At 37.6% G+C, this 18,409-nt stretch overlaps 1 protein-coding gene across 4 annotated transcripts; it reads left to right on the top strand.

The window, feature by feature from the left end:
- Positions 1–3,081: 3,081 nt before the first annotated feature.
- Positions 3,082–18,164, top strand: hyal1 (hyaluronidase 1). Of its 4 annotated transcripts, none has more exons than XM_053498504.1 (5): positions 3,082–3,181; positions 10,609–10,660; positions 10,924–11,837; positions 12,092–12,181; positions 16,118–18,164. In XM_053498504.1, exons 3-5 carry the CDS (start codon positions 10,926–10,928, stop codon positions 16,463–16,465), a joined length of 1,350 nt encoding a protein of 449 aa, XP_053354479.1. In that variant the 5' UTR covers positions 3,082–3,181; positions 10,609–10,660; positions 10,924–10,925; the 3' UTR covers positions 16,466–18,164. The 4 variants fall into 4 exon arrangements, with proteins under 4 accessions (XP_053354479.1, XP_053354481.1, XP_053354480.1 ...); XM_053498505.1 differs by having other exon boundaries at positions 3,125–3,185; XM_053498506.1 differs by lacking the exon at positions 10,609–10,660 and having other exon boundaries at positions 3,120–3,181.
- Positions 18,165–18,409: the final 245 nt, after the last annotated feature.

Below are 18,409 nucleotides of genomic sequence, written 5' to 3' on the forward strand. Positions count from 1 at the left end.
CACAAATGTATTAACAATTCTTTTTTGTTAATACAGACTGTAATGAAATGTCATTCACCTTCATTAAGTGTTTAACAGATATTTACGGTCAAGTCAATGGGAATATTTTACAAACTTTCTAAGGCTTATTACTGTAAATACTTTTGTATGACAAGGTCATCCAAAAACACCGGGTAGTGTTGGTAAGAGCCGACCCAAGGGCTGTAAGGAAAAGTGAAGAAAGGTGAGACATTAAAAATGTTTTTTATTGTTTTGTCTAAGTGGCTTAGTGGTCAGCATTGTCGCCTTGCACCTCCAGGTTCTGGGTTGGATTCCCGCCTCGGGTCTGTGTGCATGGAGTTTGCATGTTCTCCCTGTGCTTGGTGGGTTTCCTCGGGTACTCCAGTTTCCTCCCACAGTCCTTAAGACATACAGAATAGACTAACTACCGTTTCCAAATGGCCCATAGTGTGTTTGTGTGTGTGCTCTGATGGATTGGCACCCTTTCCAGGATGTACACTGCCCCATGTCCTTAGCATCTTGGGATGGGCTCCAGGCCCCCAGTGACCCTGTGTGTATGACAAAGCGTTTTTCTCCAAGTTGTCTTTTTGGTTTTCCTATTTCAGTAGATCTGCTAGTCAAATGAAATAAAATATATGCATCTACAAAGCAGCCGGAAAACGTTACTTTTAAAATATAAGTATATTTCTGTGGCTTAACATGCAACAAGTAAAGGGTAAATTGATTTAAATCAATGGGTAAATTGAGCCACCTGAAGGTAAAACCACAGTTTAAACCAAGCAATACATTTGTTAACATACAGTCAGCATTTTTAACTTGTGAAAACAAACCACAAGTTACAATTTCAGGACCATCAAACAATTACATTTCAATTATCAAGGTTGCAAAAATATTATTATTATTATTTGCAGTTCTTTCAGCCTTGAGGTGGAGATAGCTTATCACTTCCACTGATTATTCTTACCTCATTGCCTTCAAGGCTATTGACGGTGGTTTCTGCATTTGTTTGCAAAATTTACTATACTAAAGTCACCAATAGATCTGACATGTCAGCTTCAGTTCTCACATTTCTCATTGTTAAAGATTCTCATTCTCAGAAGTGTCTTTAAGTAGGACAGGAACTTCACTCTCTTTTGAGCTGCGTTTCCTTTCTTTGTTTTTTTATTCTACTTTCCAGTGGCGGCTGGTGAAAATTTTTCCTGGTGGGGCTGATGTGACAAAATATTTCTTTGCTTAGTCCAATATAAGAATTAAAATCAACAGTCAGACGATGATTACAATTAACAGTAATGATTTAATCTCCTCCTCAAAATCACCAGTTTCACAGATAAAGTAAATGAACAAATTTCCATTGTATAATACGCCATGCATGCTTAAGAGTATCAAATACAATAATCAGCATCAAAGGGTATGATCAGCTGGATCACCTTCCCAGCGAAGTTGCATCTCAAAGTGGTTTACACAAAGAAAAACAGTTTAAAAAATGCAATTTAACACAACAGTCTAAAACGGGTATATTAATAAGGATCTCACCGAATTTGGTGGAAACTGCTCTTCGCTCGTTAAGTTCGCCATCATTACTCTGATTGACTGCGCCTCTCTCTGATTGGCCGCGCCTCAAAAGAAAAAAAAAAACTTAAATCTCGCGGTATTTTCTGCGGCTTGGGGCAGAATTTCCAGCGCCCCAAGACCATAAAATTCTGAGAACCTGATTGGCCGCATATTTATTAATTTACCCTAGCAACAGCTACATGACGGGCTATTTGGCTGCACTCAGGGGCGCTTTTTCTCAGCGCCCCATGACAGAAACGATACAAGTCTGTCTGTGGAAATTCACTGTTGAATGAATGTCACTAGGTGGGAAATGTTGTATATGTTATTCATATCGCATGTAGACACATACTGGTGGGTAAACCGAATTTAAAAACTTAATTTGTAAAAAATATATTTTACATTTTTAGCCCCTCTTATCAGGGAGGGCGGTGCCCCAGCGCCCCCTATGGGCCGGCCGCCACTGCTACTTTCGTTGTTCTGCTCCTGTCTTATTTTCCTTTCCACTAGTTCAATTTTCCCTATAGTATTTGTCTCACACTACTCCATAGCTTCACTGTTCATTCCTAAAAACATGGCCTAGCTTAGGAATTCAGGCTAATATTTACCCAAGTGATTCACCTGATTTTATAAGTTACTCCACTCTTCCTTACTGCTCAGTTGCTCTTGCATGACTTTTACCAAAGTCATGCAAGGCAGCCTGACAGGAAGAAGCATGCACTGATTGCTGTGGCTCTGCTTCTTTAAGAACCGACACAATCATATCAATAATTACTGTTACAATAGTGTTTTTACAATGCATTATAAATTTACAATTTATAGTATCTTGTTGCTTTTACAAATATTTCACTCACTCACTGTCTATACCGCTTTATCCTGTATACAGGGTCGCGGGGGCTTGGAGGCTCTCCCGTGAGAGGCAGGGCACACCCTTAAAAGGGGGCTAATTCGTCGCAGGGCTCACACATACACTCACACGCTCATTCACACACTACTGACAATTTGGGAACGCCAATTAACCTGGGTAAATCTGCATGTCTTTGGACTGTGGGAGGAAACCGGAATATCCGGAGGAAATCCACCAAGCACGGGCAGGACATGCAAACTCCATGCACAAAGACCGAGGCAGTAATCAAACCCGGACCTTGGAACTGCAAGGCGACAGTGCTAAGCGCTATGCCACCGTGCTGAACCTTACAAATAATTATATACATTTATATTGAAATAGTTATATACATTTTGATATTTGAACGTACAACATATTTTATGAAATCATTTCAAATAAGGGGAAGGCAAAAAAGAACAGTCACTGGACAAACTTTGTTCAGGGAAAAAAAAAATCAATAAGCCGTTTTTGAATCGAAAGATTCGACACTTTTTGGTGAACCGAGTCAAATGATCTGATTCACTGAATCGACACTGAGTTTCCATCGCAAGTTACCGTTTGAGAAACGCACAAACCCCGCCCCGCGGTTCGCGCCTCTCCCTCCATTGTTCATTCCATCGCCACCCCCCTCTGAGGCCACGCCCTCCGTCGGTATGTTTTCCTCTTTTCGCCTTTCCACTGTCACGAGTTTACCTCTCGTGCTGTGTTTCTGTCCTTAAAACACAACCAAATCGACAGTGTACGGTAGGTAAGGCCAGCGAACTGTATATTTACCTTGTTGTAGATTGTCAGGGCAAATCATGCCATTTTAAAATATTTTATGTAAAACAGGCAAACTCAACTCATCTTTCTTAATTAAATTAAATATGATTAAGCTTATTTCTAGACATATATTTTTTTACTTCTTTCAAGTTTGAAATAGCCTTTCTGTTGTCAGATAGGTTTCCTTATTTCAATAATTTATTTCTAGAAAGAAGCAACATCTGTTATCTATTAGTTGAATACATTGTTAGACTTAAATGGAAATATGTGTTGAATTAGATTTAAGAATCTGATATTTGTTATATAATCTCATAATTAAGTATATTAGATAACTTTTTCTTGGTTCAGTATATGTTCCCTTGCTAAGATTTAATTTTTGAAGACCTTCTTTCTACTTCCCCTTTTTGTTTGTCTCCGTTTAATCTGGAGTTTCAGTTACTAAAATAAAAACACATGTTGCTTGGCTTTGCTTTTAGAATATGGCTTGAATAATTAACATTTTATAAAGTCATTAACAACCTCTGCAACAAATACAACAACAGTTTTAAAAATTAAAGTGCTTAACATAGTAATCACGATAGATTAAAATCTAAAGATAATTTACATAAAATGCAAAAAAAAAAAAAAAAAACAGAGAAAAACATTTCAGCCATAGAATTTAAATAAAACCTAACATTATTATGGAGGTGATATAGCTGATATAACAACCTCAAGATTTCAGGTAAGGCTTTACACTAGATTTTGAAGTGTTGCTGTGGAAATGAGTCACAGGAACATTAATTTTTTTTTTTTTTTAATTTAGTCCTGTCCAATTCTTTTTCCCCGATTTTCTCCCCAATCTAGTCGTGGCCAATTACTCCCCGTCACTAGGGGGCTCCCACACACATCAAGGCTACTACAACCACTCAGTCGGGAAGACGAAAGCTATCCCGTGTTTCTCCGAACCACGTGACGCGAGCCGACCGCATCTTTTTGAACTGTTCGCTCACGCACCGTTAGGGGTGGAGTAACACACTCGGAGGAAAGCGCTAGCCGCTCCTTCCGTGTGCGCGAGCTCACAGACGTCCCTGATTGGCTGTAGCGCCGTGACTAATGTGGGAGCACAAATACCTCTCATCCCTCCCCCCTGAGAGAGCTCGGCCAATCAGCTCTCTCTGTGCCTCCGGCTGTGAGAGGAAAACAGCATCACCGGTTCGAACCAGCGATCTCCGGATGATAGGGCGAGCGCTTTACCACTGCGCCACTCGGAGGCCACAGGAACATTAATGATCCCACGCACTGATTTGCCTAATAGACTAATTAGAAGTCAGTGTTTATGTTCATACCAAAGGTGTTTAGTAAGCTTAATGGCACGGCTTGGGACACGTAAGGTTTTCCATACCAGCATTGGAATTATGGGTGATTTAGTGCAGGGGGTGGCACAGTGGCTTAGTGTTTAGCAGTGTCGGCCTTGCACCTCTAGGGTTAGGGTTTGATTCGCTCCTCGGGTCTGTGTGCTTGGGGGTTTTCTTTCAGGTTCACAGGTTTCCTCCCACAGTCCTCAGACATGCAGGTTATTGCCCATTGTGTGAGTGACAATCATCCATGGAGCTGGCAACTTGACTCCTTAAGTAACTACAACTAAAACAATGGATATATCCCCAGGGTGGGGGTATCCATCACCTGATGTGCAAGATTGCACGTGGACAGACCAAAATACCCCCCAAATTTAATTAGTACAGGAAATGAACTCTTAATCCATAGTTGTGTTCCATTACACAGTGTATTCCTTACTCCCTACGTCCTGTGAAGGGGATGTTGGTTAAGGGAACTTCCCTTAAAAGAATCCCACCATTCAAAACACCCTGCAACGTCACCATCTCAGACATCATTTCTTCCAATCGTTTTCCTGGTAACCTAAGCACCTCTGATACCTGTTGCTGCTACTGTGGAAATTTCACACTTATGAAAATGACAAAAACTAATACCAAAAAACGTGCTACTGAAATGCGTAAAACTTGTAAATAAATTATTTCATGCATTTACAAGATGTAAAGATAAATTAAAATTGTGCATGTTTTCTACAGATTGCTAGACTATATAACAGTAAGGATTTATTAACCAAATATTTTAAATTAATATTTACCTTTTTTTTAAATCAATAAGATTTTTGTTTCAATTAAATTAAAGTATTGTAGTAACGCTAAAGTAAATTCTTATTTTGGCATATAAATCTATTTTTCCGTTCACAGTTCCCTTTTGATGTGAGCAGTTTCGCTCCCTGCAGGAATAATACTTAACAAATACTAAACACAAACATAGCTGAATACCCTGTGCAGTCAACTTTGCAGGGAACTACTTGAAACGCAGCTTATTACTGTCTGTTATCTGCTAACTGTACTAGATTCCAAAGGTGACTTGGATTTACCGGTGATTTATATTTAAGTTTGTGCTTTGCTTCAACTTCTAAGGTTTGTTTTTTAAAAGTTTTATAAGTTGAGCCTGTTTTTAAGTGGAAACGGGCTTGGTGCTTATTGGCTAATGAGGAATTAATTGATATATAGTCATTGATTAAATGGACACCCCAAAAGTCCCATCAGTTTATAAATCCAAAAAACCAATTTCCCTAGTCCTCTAAATAAATACATATCGTGTGTTTTCAGTAGAAAATAATCATCTGTGGATAAAGTGTGATGAATAGTGAAGTTGATTACACATATACAGTGGTGTGAAAAACTATTTGCCCCCTTCCTGATTTCTTATTCTTTTGCATGTTTGTCACACTTAAATGTTTCTGCTCATCAAAAACCGTTAACTATTAGTCAAATATAACATAATTGAACACAAAATGCAGTTTTTAAATGAAGGTTTACATCATTAAGGGAGAAAAAAGTGATTGCCCCCCTTGTTAAAAAATAACTTAACTGTGGTTTATCAGACCTGAGTTCAATTTCTGTAGTCACCCCCAGGCCTGATTACTGCCACACCTGTTTCAATCAAAGAAATCACTTAAATAGGAGCTACCTGACACAGAGAAGTAGACCAAAAGCCCCTCAAAAGCTATACATCATGCCAAGATGCAAAGAAATTCAGGAACAAATGAGAACAAAAGTAATTGAGATCTATCAGTCTGGTAAAGGTTATAAAGCCATTTCTAAGGCTTTGGGACTCCAGCGAACCACAGTGAGAGCCATTATCCACAAATGGCAAAAACATGGAACAGTGGTGAACCTTCCCAGGAGTGGCCGGCCGACCAAAATTACCCCAAGAGCGCAGAGACAACTCATCCGAGAGGCCACAAAAGACCGCAGGACAACATCTAAAGAACTGAAGGCCTCACTTGCCTTAATTAAGGTCAGTGTTCACGACTCCACCATAAGAAAGAGACTGGGCAAAAACGGCCTGCATGGCAGATTTCCAAGGCGCAAGCCACTTTTAAGCAAAAAGAACATTAAGGCTTGTCTCAATTTTGCTAAAAAACATCTCAATGATTGCCAAGACTTTTGTGAAAATACCTTGTGGACCGACGAGACAAAAGTTGAACTTTTTGGAAGGTGTGTGTCCCGTTACATCTGGCGTAAAAGTAACACAGCATTCAGAAAAAAAACATCATACCAACAGTAAAATATAGTGGTGGTAGTGTGATGGTCTGGGGTTGTTTTGCTGCTTCAGGACCTGGAAGGCTTGCTGTGATAGATGGAACCATAAATTCTACTGTCTACCAAAAAATCCTGAAGGAGAATGTCCGGCCATCTGTTCGTCAACTCAAGCTGAAGCGATCTTGGGTGCTGCAGCAGGACAATGACCCAAAACACACCAGAAAATCCACCTCTGAATGGCTGAAGAAAAACAAAATGAAGACTTTGGAGTGGCCTAGTCAAAATCCTAGGTCAAAAGTCAGGTCAAAGTCCTGACCTGAATCCTATTGAGATGTTGTGGCATGACCTAAAAAAGGCGGTTCATGCTACAAAACCCTCAAACAGAGCTGAATTACAACAATTCTGCAAAGATGAGTGGGCCAAAATTCCTCCAGAGCGCTGTAAAAGACTCGTTGCAAGTTATCGCAAACGCTTGATTGCAGTTATTGCTGCTAAGGGTGGCCCAACCAGTTATTAGGTTCAGGGGGCTAATAAAAAACATCATTTAAAAAATGCATTTTGTGTTTACTTGTGTTATCTTTAACTAATAGTTAAATGTGTTTGATGATCAGAAACATTTTGTGTGAAAAACATGCAAAAGAATAAGAAATCAGGAAGGGGGCAAATAGTTTTTCACACCACTGTACACAGTACTTGTCTTGATAAACTAAATTCCAAGGATGTCCATGTAATCCTGTTCCTGCTTCTTATTTTTAAAATTAGATGGATAAAACCTAAAAGAAAATATTAGCCAGATTATCGTAATTGACTTGACATGAAGGTCTTGGAGTTAGCCGATACAGGCAGTTTTTTGTGACTAGTCTTTCAATAATTTAGGCCTGAAATTCCCACAAACAGCTTTGTGCCTCAGCCTCCAGTAAAGAAAATGACTTTATTTTAAATTAAAACACTTTTTGTATTATGCTGAACTTTCAACCACATAGCACCAAGTATGTCCGCGAATCAATCCCTGCTGTATCTTTTTGATATCACACAAATAAGGACAGATTCCCTGTTAAGATTAGTTCCTTTAGGTGTCTTCCTATTCCTACCAGCCTAAATTATTTTTTATACATATTTCCATAAGTGTTTTGACTCTTTACTGAAATTACCACGATTAAGAGCGTTTTAGAAAGCCAAATGTATATTTGAAATAAGTAACCTTAATAAAAACACAGAATGCTTATTGTGCTGCGCAATATAGTTTATTTGTGTCTGGCAAAAACTTTTGTTGTGTGACAAAAACTGGACACAAACAGTCACTCCTACAATATAAAACAGTAATAACAAATATTAAAGAATTACTTTTTGAGAAAGAGAATGAGCCCTAGAACTATAAATTAACATTTTTAATACAGTTTCATTGGGATGTTTTACCTTAATACAGATCGAAAGCTAGAATTAATTGTTGCAAATTAATATTTTAGAGGACCTCTCCCCAAAACAATAATTCCAGTAAAGATACTATAAAAATAACCTCAAAAATAGCATTTCTAAATTTGTATCTGTCAACAGTGGAAAATGTCTGCATACTTAGAGATATTGCGTAGACTGGAGAATCCTGTTTTTCAGAAATTACTAATGTGATATTTGAAGCTAAGTTGACTTAAAGAAAAGTTACTTGATATACTTTTTGGCCTTTAGGGACAGCAAATGAAGATACAGTCTTTAATCTCTGCTTCCATTCCAATACTACTAATATTATCTTTAAGTACAGAAAATATGTACTAAAAAATATGTAATACTTTTATTTTTACATATTATTATTATTATTATTATTATTATAAAATTATGTTTCATTTTATCTATTGCCACATGGTCAACCAGGGAGGTGACAGATCTTTGAGCATCAAGCTAAGTTGCAAATATATTAGGGGTATGAATGTACATGCAATTGAATTCATAGTGTTCATATATAGGTTTCTTTGCAAACTGCATAGTCAGTGTTTTAAATTTAGTAAATGAATATTTCTCTACTTTGATTAATCTAAAGCTAATTTTTGTAAATACCATAGAACTTATTCAAGGGTATGACATTTTTCCCTGATGCTGTCTGCAGTCATGTAAACTTGACGTCACTTGAAAATGTAAATGTTGTGCAAAAGTGATACAAGTGCCATCACAGTAACAAATCTTTTAAAAGTAGCATTTAAACCTCCCTTATTTGTAAGAACCATTATTTGCACTATTTGTGTATGAGCACCATTAGACAGTGCTATAACTATTTTTAAACAACTTAAACAAGTTTTGGCTGATAGCATCATAGCAGCACAATTTCAGCACAAACCAGCGTATCCTAATTTTATGTCAGAGCTCATCTAGTTTATTCAACACCCGACCAATTTGATCAGACAATTATTTACAGGTCACTGTTTCAAATCGGAAAAAGTATTGAGCTGCATTAAGGGAAGAAAACATTTCAATTTGTGGAATTGGGTTAAAAACCATCCAACACATTACCTGAAAGTTGCTAAACTGGCAATTTCACAGATGCTTCAGATAGTCGTCGGGTCTAGAGTCAGCAACTACTGTATATGTGGCAATAAAATCAAGTCAGTTGATGACCTGAATGTACTGAATGACCAGGTTATCAAATCTATGAAGTTTCTCTACAGTTTGACTTAAACACCAGGTGAAAGGGACATTTTGGCTTAGTCTAACCAGCTACTGTATGGTGGACCTTGCTCTTGATTCCCCCAGATTAACATAAGTACACAGGCTTTGAGTGTGTGACCTTTGCCACCTACATGCCTACTGCTTCTACACACACACATACCAAGTCACAAATATGAACAAGACCCTTCTGCTTCACGCTTGCCTGTATAAACCCACATGGCATGGATTGTTTTTCTATAACAACATGCCCAGTCATGTTTTTCTGTATTTGTTGAATCTGTCTGTAACTGTGGGAAGAGATGTCCTTTGCTTTTCCAAATACACCTCCAAAACCACCTGGTATATTGAAAAGGTATGTCAAGAAATGTGAGCTTGCCCTTGGGTTAGTATGCGCAAGGAATTTGGCTTTTAAGTTAAACATGTTCCTGGAAAGATAAAATGTTACGTTTAGCTTTTATTATAAATCAGGATCAAAGTGTTCGCCCTATCCTCCGGAGATCACTAGTCTCTCGCAGGTCACTTGCAGCTGGGGGGGCTAGCTAAAGTCGATTGGCCAAGCTCTCTCAGTGGGGTGGGAAGGAAGTCACTTAGTGCTCTTAAATTAATCATGGCTCTACTCCAATCATGGACGTCTATGAGCTCACACAAGCGGAAAGAGCAGATAGCGGTGTCCTCCGAGTGTGTTACGCTCCCCCAACGGCCTTGGCTGCCTTCCTGTGGTTCGGAAGAAACATGAGATGATCAGGATTAAAATAAAGATAGTCAGTGTCCACTTGGGGCTCCCAAAATGTGTTGCCAGTAAGTTAATAATAATAAAAAAAAACGAATTAAATGTTCAACTTTAGGGTACATCAGCATATATTTCTCATTTCTAATACAAAGCCTTAACCACATGATCTAAAACATTATGTTGCTGTTAATTTATTTATATGCTTTCAATTTTAAGGTTATTTTCTAGCTTGCCATTATTGCAGTTCACACACATGAGAAATATAAGCATAAAAGCTGTAAAAAAAAAAATAATAATCAAAGTTTGGGTCTGACAATTATATCTAATTAAAAAAAAAATGAAATTTCCTTTCATCACAAAAATTAACTTTTGAAAAACAGGACTTCAGTTCGCCTTAGAGTGATGGGTTCACTTAACATTTTTTATGCGTGCATGCTTTTTTTCAGATAACAGCGCCCTCCATAATTATTGGAATTTAGAAAAAAAGAATAATATGCAGTAAGTGATCTTTTTGAGGTTAAACATACAGAAACATTGCATTTTTTCATTTAAGCAGTCTTGGCATAAGGTTTAATCATGCAAAACATTTTAAGTTTCTTTAAATTATAATATTCTATTATATTATTGTTATAATTGTGGATATCAATTCTTTTCAGTTTAGATCTCTGCAGTTTATTAGATTAGATTGTTTTTTAATCGACTTGTGTAGATGTGTAGACTTCACTAAAGTTCTAAATTTTCTAGTAATTGTTTTCTGCCAGGTATGGGCACCACTGCACATTGGACATGTTTCACCCTTATCTGCATTTTTCTAACCGGTCCCATTTTGGGTCGTCCTTTTGGGTCACTGTCTAAGTTTCCATTCTTCACAGTATGGAACGCTCCTACTGAAAAATGTGCAACTCAATTTGATGTTGATCTGGACTTAAGCATTTTTGATATTGTCCACAACACGAACCAGAGCTTTATTGGCAGTAACATCACCATTTTCTATGAAGACAAGCTGGGCTTCTATCCTCACTATACTAACAAAAATGTATCTGTGCATGGAGGTGTCCCTCAGAACGCCAGCTTGGATGATCACCTTTTACAAGCCTCTGCTGATATTCAAAAGAGGATTCCAGATAAAAACTTCAGTGGTCTGGCTGTAGTGGACTGGGAGAGCTGGCGACCACTGTGGCACCGCAACTGGGACAAAATGGAGGTATACAAGCAAGGCTCCAGAGCACTGGTGAGGGCTAAACACCCTGACTGGAAACCAGACCAAATAGAAGCCCAGGCCAAAAAAGACTTTGAAAATGCAGCACGGGCCTTTATGGAGCAAACAATAAAACTCGGACGATATGAACGACAAGGAGGCCTATGGGGTTTCTATGGTCTTCCTTGCTGCTACAACTACCAGTACAAAACAAATAAGACATACACAGGAAAGTGTCCACCAGTTGAGATGAGCAGAAACGACAACTTATCATGGCTGTGGAATGTAAGCACTGCTTTGTATCCTGATATTTACATGGATCTGAGCCTCAGGGGTCGTGACAGAGACATTATACTGTATGCTAAACATCGAATTCTGGAGGGTATGAGAGTAAAAGAGCAAGTGTTTCCAAAGCAACCAATTGTCATCCCCTATGCCCGTATCGTCTATACCTACTCACTGACATTCCTCTCGCAGGTATTTATGCATATGTTTGTGCAAAAGAACATTTAGAGCTTGATTACAATTATGTACTGTATCCAGAAAATGCAACTTATTTGATATCCATAATTTAAATAATTCACTAGTAAGCTACTGTGTTTCCTTTTCAGTCCTTTATCAGCTTATGAAGTGTTACTTAAATGTTTTCATTTACAGTTATTGTACTTCAATTACAGTCGTCCCAAATGGAGCGATATAGTCTTTGATTTTGTTTTGTTTATGTCCTATAGAAAGATCTGATTCATACTATTGGAGAGAGTGTCGCATTAGGCGCAGCAGGAATTGTGCTGTGGGGAGATGGTCTCTATTCCGCAAACAAGGTAAATTATAACATTCTTGTAATCTTTATTGTGCCAAAACTCATCGAGATCCACTTTTTCAGTGTGTTTCCACTGAACAATAACACATTTAAACTCAATTGTCTTTATTTTACCTAAAGCTACTCATGACAATAAGACCTCTCTGAAGGTGTTTAGCTAGAGACTATTGATATGTGTTGATATTATTTAAATAAAATTTTAAAAGACTAAAATAACATTTCAGTTTTATACTCAAATGTGTCTCCTTTGCAGCGTGAACCAGTCTCTTAATAACTTTTTATATACTTACATAGGTGTGCCAATACTTTTGATGATTAAACTTATTATGATAATCACATATATGTTTAAAGTCGAATTATGCGATGATGTTAATCTAAAATAAAATGAAAGATTTTCTAAAAAGTTTGACTTAAATATCTAAGGCCCCCATTACACTGAGTCATGTTACCATTATGTCTGAAAAAAAGAACTTAATAAGGAAATTAAGAACTTGGCAGAAACACAGTAGAAACCCATGCTATTTTTGGACAAAAAAAAAAAGCCTGGTGAGGACATGGTTGAAGTAAGATGCAGGAAGAAATGAGAAGCTTAAGATGGGAAAGATTAAATGGTGTTCTAACTGATTTGTCATTGGGATGTAACGGTGTTGCTGCTTTGTCAATGTAGTTCTCTAAAACCTCTTCAGGCTTGTGCTATGACCAATGTAAGTACAAGCCAGTTTCATGTAAAAGGCCTTACTTTTTTGCTAGCGCTTGCCTTGTTTATGTCATGCATTTGGCAGGTTTTCAGCACATGTATTTCATGTTCACAGAATTTACTGATTCAATTTTTCACACCATCACTTCGAGAGGAAAAGCATGATGTGTTTCATAGTATTTATTCCGAGCTGCCAGATGCAACATCATTGTACAGTAGTATGTGTGTAATAAGCGCCTGGCAAGAGTGTGCCGTGATCTGAACAGACAGTAAAAACTTAACTCAATCTCATCAGACCTCGTAAGCGCATAATGATGTGTGTGTGATAGTGACATGATTGATGTATTGAGAACCTGACAAGGATGTGGCTAGGAAGTGGAATGAGCTTGATAAATGGACATTTGCCATTTCCACTGCCGCGTTCTTTCAGTATTTTTAAGATGGACTGTGAACTTCTTCGTCGCAGTGTGGCGAGTTTCTCTGAGAAAATGTACCTGTTTATATTGATTTCTAATATTTAATTACAAATTTTACTTGGAATTACATGAGTGAAAACAGAATCTTTGGAATACAGAATTTCTTTAATATTGTTATTATTACTTTAGTACTAATGAGCATATGCACTCAAGATGTCATAATCACTATGTAATCTAATCAATATAACAATATTTGCTTGTTTTGTTTAAATTGGAACTCATAAAAATATCTCACAATATTTTCTGTTTATCACCAATTTCAATAGGGAAAATGAATTCACATAGTTTTGATTCTTGAGTACACAGAATAGAATCATTTGAGATTTGAAATAACTTAAAGTATAGCTTAATATTACAGTACATAACTAAGCTGGCAGACTGTAAATTTAATATGAGTAGGATTATAAGAATTCTAAGTAGCAACTACGAGAGGTGTTCAAGTTAAACCGGGATAAAGTGTCCCGTGAATGAAGGCATAAAACCGACTGACATTTACAGAAGACAATACAGTGATGAAACTCTCAACCGCAGTAGAACATTTGATGGTACAAGCACTAGAGGAACATTTGGACAAGTGCATTAGTGTAGCAGGGGCTGGTATAGAGAAATAAAGGGAGTTTTTACTCTCCTAACTCTGCAAAATCAAAAGTATCAGTTTGCGTTGAACACTCCTCGTTGAAAACAATACACTAGGGAAATAAATTGAAAAAGCCTAAAAATTAAATTGACCCATTTTATCTCTACATATTTGGTTTCAGCTCATATGGTCCCTGCTTGAGAAGGATAACTAAATTCAGCATGGGCACTTAGGTACAGCATGGCTCATTTAGTGGTGCAAATAGCAACAAAATGTGCAATCATGGTAATTTGCTGAGCTAAGTCATGCTGCACTGTTTTGTGGAAAAGTGCTACACTACTAGAAAATATATGATCATTTAAAGTTTTTTAAGGTTTTTTTTTTTTACAAGTAAGGATTCTTGTTCATAATAACTTTTAATGCATGTATAGTAATATGGAAAGGTTAGTTGTAGCTTACAATAAGGAAAATGCTTATTCTGTATTTCAAAAAATATAAATTCTTATCTAAAAACTCTTAGTAAACTCAACTCAATATTCATCCTGCTCACGACTATCTATCCAGCCTTAGCGGTTTTGGTGATGATGCATTTATTTGACTCACCCACACAAATCTTATACACTTAACATTTAAAACACAACATTTTTTTCCAAACTTTTAATTCACATACACCGATCAGCTATAGCATTAAGCCCAACATTGTGTAGGATCTCCTTGTTACACCAGGGTAGCTCTGTCCCCTCTGGACTGTTACACCAGGGTAGCTCTGTCCCCTCGGGACAGGACTCCAAGGGAGTGTGCTCTGGTGTCTGGCACCAGGAAGTTAATAGTGGATCCTTTAGGTGCTGTAGGTTGCAGGATAAGGCCTCAATAGATTCGAGCTGTTTGTGCAGCGCATGCCATGGATGCTTGGGATGAATAGCCACATTGAGATCTGGGCTATTCAGGCCGAATCCACAACTTTGATCTCTTTTTCCTGCTAAGCCCCATAAACCGCAGAGTTCTGATACCTTTCTAACAAGGCCAGCATTACCTTTTTTCAGCAATTTGTGCTGCAATGGCATTTCTGTTGGATTGGACTAGACAGACATTTGGTCCAAACATGCATAGATGAGTCTTGATCCTGTCACCAGTTTACAGGTATATAATTTATAATCACTGTTATTCAATTCACCTTGCAGTGGTGTTAGTGTTGTGCCTGATTAATGTAAATTATTTTAAACATTCAAAACTGAGCTTAGCTTATGGTTCTTGTTTTTTGAACATCGTTACATGTTTGTAGTAACTGTCAGCATTGCATAGGGTAAAGCAATAGGAAATGTTATGTACTGTAAGAGTTTACTAATATAGGTGACTATAATTATTGTTATAGTGACTGACTACATACTGTAATACATAATGTAGTAGCTATTAAATTGAGAGAGATACAACACCTTTCAGAGGAGTCATAGGAACTGTACAGCTCTGGCAGAAATTTCTGTGCCATCATCTTGTGAGGACTGTAATTCCGACGTGATGTGAATCTGAGTCAAAGACACAGCCAGAGGTCAAAACTGCTGGAATATGAAAATACTAGAAGAATGCTATGAAAACTATGATAAACAGCTAACAGTTGCTGTAGTCAGACAGAAATATACTGTATGTATATTGGTATACACGTGCATAAGACAATAATAATACTAATTATAAAGGAAAGGTGTGAACAGTGATTGGGGCAACTGTCACAGTAGATTGAGAGTAGCAGTGAGCAAACCCACAGGCAAAAAATAACCTCTCTTCTCTCCCATTTACATTTTGCCAGAAGCTCTTGCCAAAACTGACTTTAGGTACTTTAATTACTTGCCATTGTACCTAGAAAACATTTCCATACACTAGTGGAGGTAGAACAGGGTCTTTAAATAACAGCAAGTTGAAGCACTAGTTGAGAGCAAGGAAGACTGTTCTACTAGTTATTATTATTATTATTATTTGAATTAATATTATTAGCAGTAGTAAAATTTACTCCTGTGTTTCACCGGGTGTTCTGTTTGCTTAACCCAATGTGAATGAGTTTTTTAATATATGTGCACTGGTCTGTGATGGGATTGTGCCTCATTCAAGGTGTAACGCCATTAGTGTTTAATGAAAATGGCAAAAAGAAAGACTTCTGTTTCTGTTGTTATCTATGACACACATTATCTTTTCCAGAGCACATGTCTAGCAGTGAGAAATTACATGGATAAGACTCTGGGCCGATACGTGGTGAATGTGACTGAGGCGGCATCGCTCTGTAGCGAGCTACTGTGTTCATCTCAGGGCCGATGTGTGCGAAGGGACTCAAATTCTTCAGCCTACCTTCATCTTGACCCATCAGTGTGGACCATCATCCCAAGAGCTAAGCTTCCTGGCCCGAACACCAACAGACCTTCATATGTGGTACAACAGAACAATAAGTTTTCATTGTACAAAAGATCTCATTTTGTAAAACCATTTGTGTGCCAGTGTTATCCAGGTTGGGAGGGCGACCACTGTGAGAACAAGAAGCCTGGGCAGTGAAAGTAAACAGAACTTTAAACAAATACTTTAGTCCGCAAGAATTTAGTCTGAGACTTCTGTGCTGGCAAATCCTGTACAGACAGACACTCTGCCCAGTTTTTAGTAAAACTGTAAATATAATAAAATGACAAATATACTTTTAATCACCATAACAATTTAAACCTAATATGCACCTTAACTGACATTACCTTAGCAGACATTAACAGGAATTTATATTCCTCTTATTTAAATGTTATATTTAATTTACTTTATAGTTGACATGTAGAACTTTTATTCACATCATTTTATTAAGAATGCTGATATTTTAAAATATTAAAATAAGCATGCAAATGTTAAACATTAGCAAACAGATCTTTAAATAATATTTGTTGCATCAATACCAATATTGGAATTAATTCAGTTTGCTGTATGTATGCATGTATCAAATGTTTAGCAGCGCAGGGGTGTGTGAATTTGCACCCTCTTCTGGGTTTATCTTGCAAAACATGTCTGAGTCTACAGTCCTGGCTTGCCACTAGATAGCAGTAAAGGAACATCAAAACAGTTCCAGTCAGTCAAACATAAATTTTTGCCCGTTCTCCTTTACCAAACTCAAGCTCAGTCAGATTGGATGGAGCGTGTCTGTGAACAGCAATTTTCAAGTCTTGCCAAAGATTCACAATTGGATTTAGATCTGGACTTTGACTGGGCCATTCTAACCAAGTATGTTTTGATCTAAACCATTCTAATGTAGATCTGGCTGTATGTTTTGCTTCGTTGTCTGAACCTCCCACTTCCAGTGTCAATTTTTTTGCAGAATCTAACAGGTTTTCTTTTAAGATTGCACTCTATTTGGCTCCATCCATCTTCCCATCAACTTTGACCAGCTTCCCTGTCCCTATTAAAGAAAAGCATCCCCACAACATGATGCTGCCACCATCATGCACAGTGTTAGTTTATTGACACAGTTTTTTCATTTAGTGCCTTCTTTCACATATTTGCAGTGTGCCCCACATGGCTTGTTGCAAGCTACAAGTGGAAATTCTTATGGCTTTCTGTCAACAATGGCTTTCTTCTTGCCGCTCTTTCATAAAGGCCAGATCTGTGAAGTGCATGACTAATAGTTGACCTGTGGACAGATTCTCCCACCTAAGCTGTGCACCTGTGCAGCTCCTCCAGAGTTACCAGGGACCTCTTGGTTGCTTCTATAGTTGATACTTTTCTTGCCCGGCCTGTCAGTTTAGGTGGACGGCCATGTCTTAGGTTTGCAGTTGTGCCAAACTCTTTTTATTTTCGGATGATGTATTGAACAGTGGTTCCTGAGATGTTAAAAGCTTGAAGTATTTTTTTAATAACCTAACCCTAATTGGAACAACTTTATCCCTGACCTGTCTGGTGTGTTCCTTGGGCTTCATGATGATGTTTATTCACTAATGTGCTCTAATAAACCTCTAAGGGCTTCACAGAACAGCTGTAATTATACTGAGATTAAATTCCACACAGGTAGACTCTATATACTAATGAAGTGACTTCTGAAGGCAATGGGTTCCACTGAATGTTAGAGGTATCAGAGTAAAGTGGGCTGAATACAAATGCACACCACACTTTTCATATTTTAATTTGTAAAAAATGTTGAAAACCATTTAATATTTTCCTCACAATTATGTGCCACTTTGTGTTGGTCTATCCTAAAAAATACATTTACCTTTGTGGTTGTAACTTGAAAAAATGTGGAAGCCAAATTTCAGGTTCAAAGTTCAATACTGCAGTGTATACCTGGCAGTTGACATGAGATAAACTATATTGGCAAAAGTATTCAATCACCTATCCGAATCACTGAATTCAAATATTCCAATCACTTCCATGGTTACACGTCTATAAAATAAAGCAGCTAGGTATGCAGACTGCTTCTACAAAGAATGGGCTGCTTATTGCTCATGAAGCCGCATGAGCAATTCTTCCAAC

Source organism: Clarias gariepinus, chromosome 6 (genome assembly GCF_024256425.1).
Source record: "Clarias gariepinus isolate MV-2021 ecotype Netherlands chromosome 6, CGAR_prim_01v2, whole genome shotgun sequence".
In the NCBI taxonomy this organism is placed as follows: Eukaryota; Metazoa; Chordata; class Actinopteri; order Siluriformes; family Clariidae; genus Clarias; species Clarias gariepinus.

Coding starts and splice junctions, on each gene's coding strand:
- hyal1 (XM_053498504.1), top strand. CDS start 10,926: ATGGGCACCACTGCACATTGGACATGTTTCACCCTTATCTGCATTTTT. Junction 11,838..12,091: donor CACTGACATTCCTCTCGCAG/GTATTTATGCAT, acceptor TATGTCCTATAG/AAAGATCTGATTCATACTAT. Junction 12,182..16,117: donor GTCTCTATTCCGCAAACAAG/GTAAATTATAAC, acceptor TATCTTTTCCAG/AGCACATGTCTAGCAGTGAG.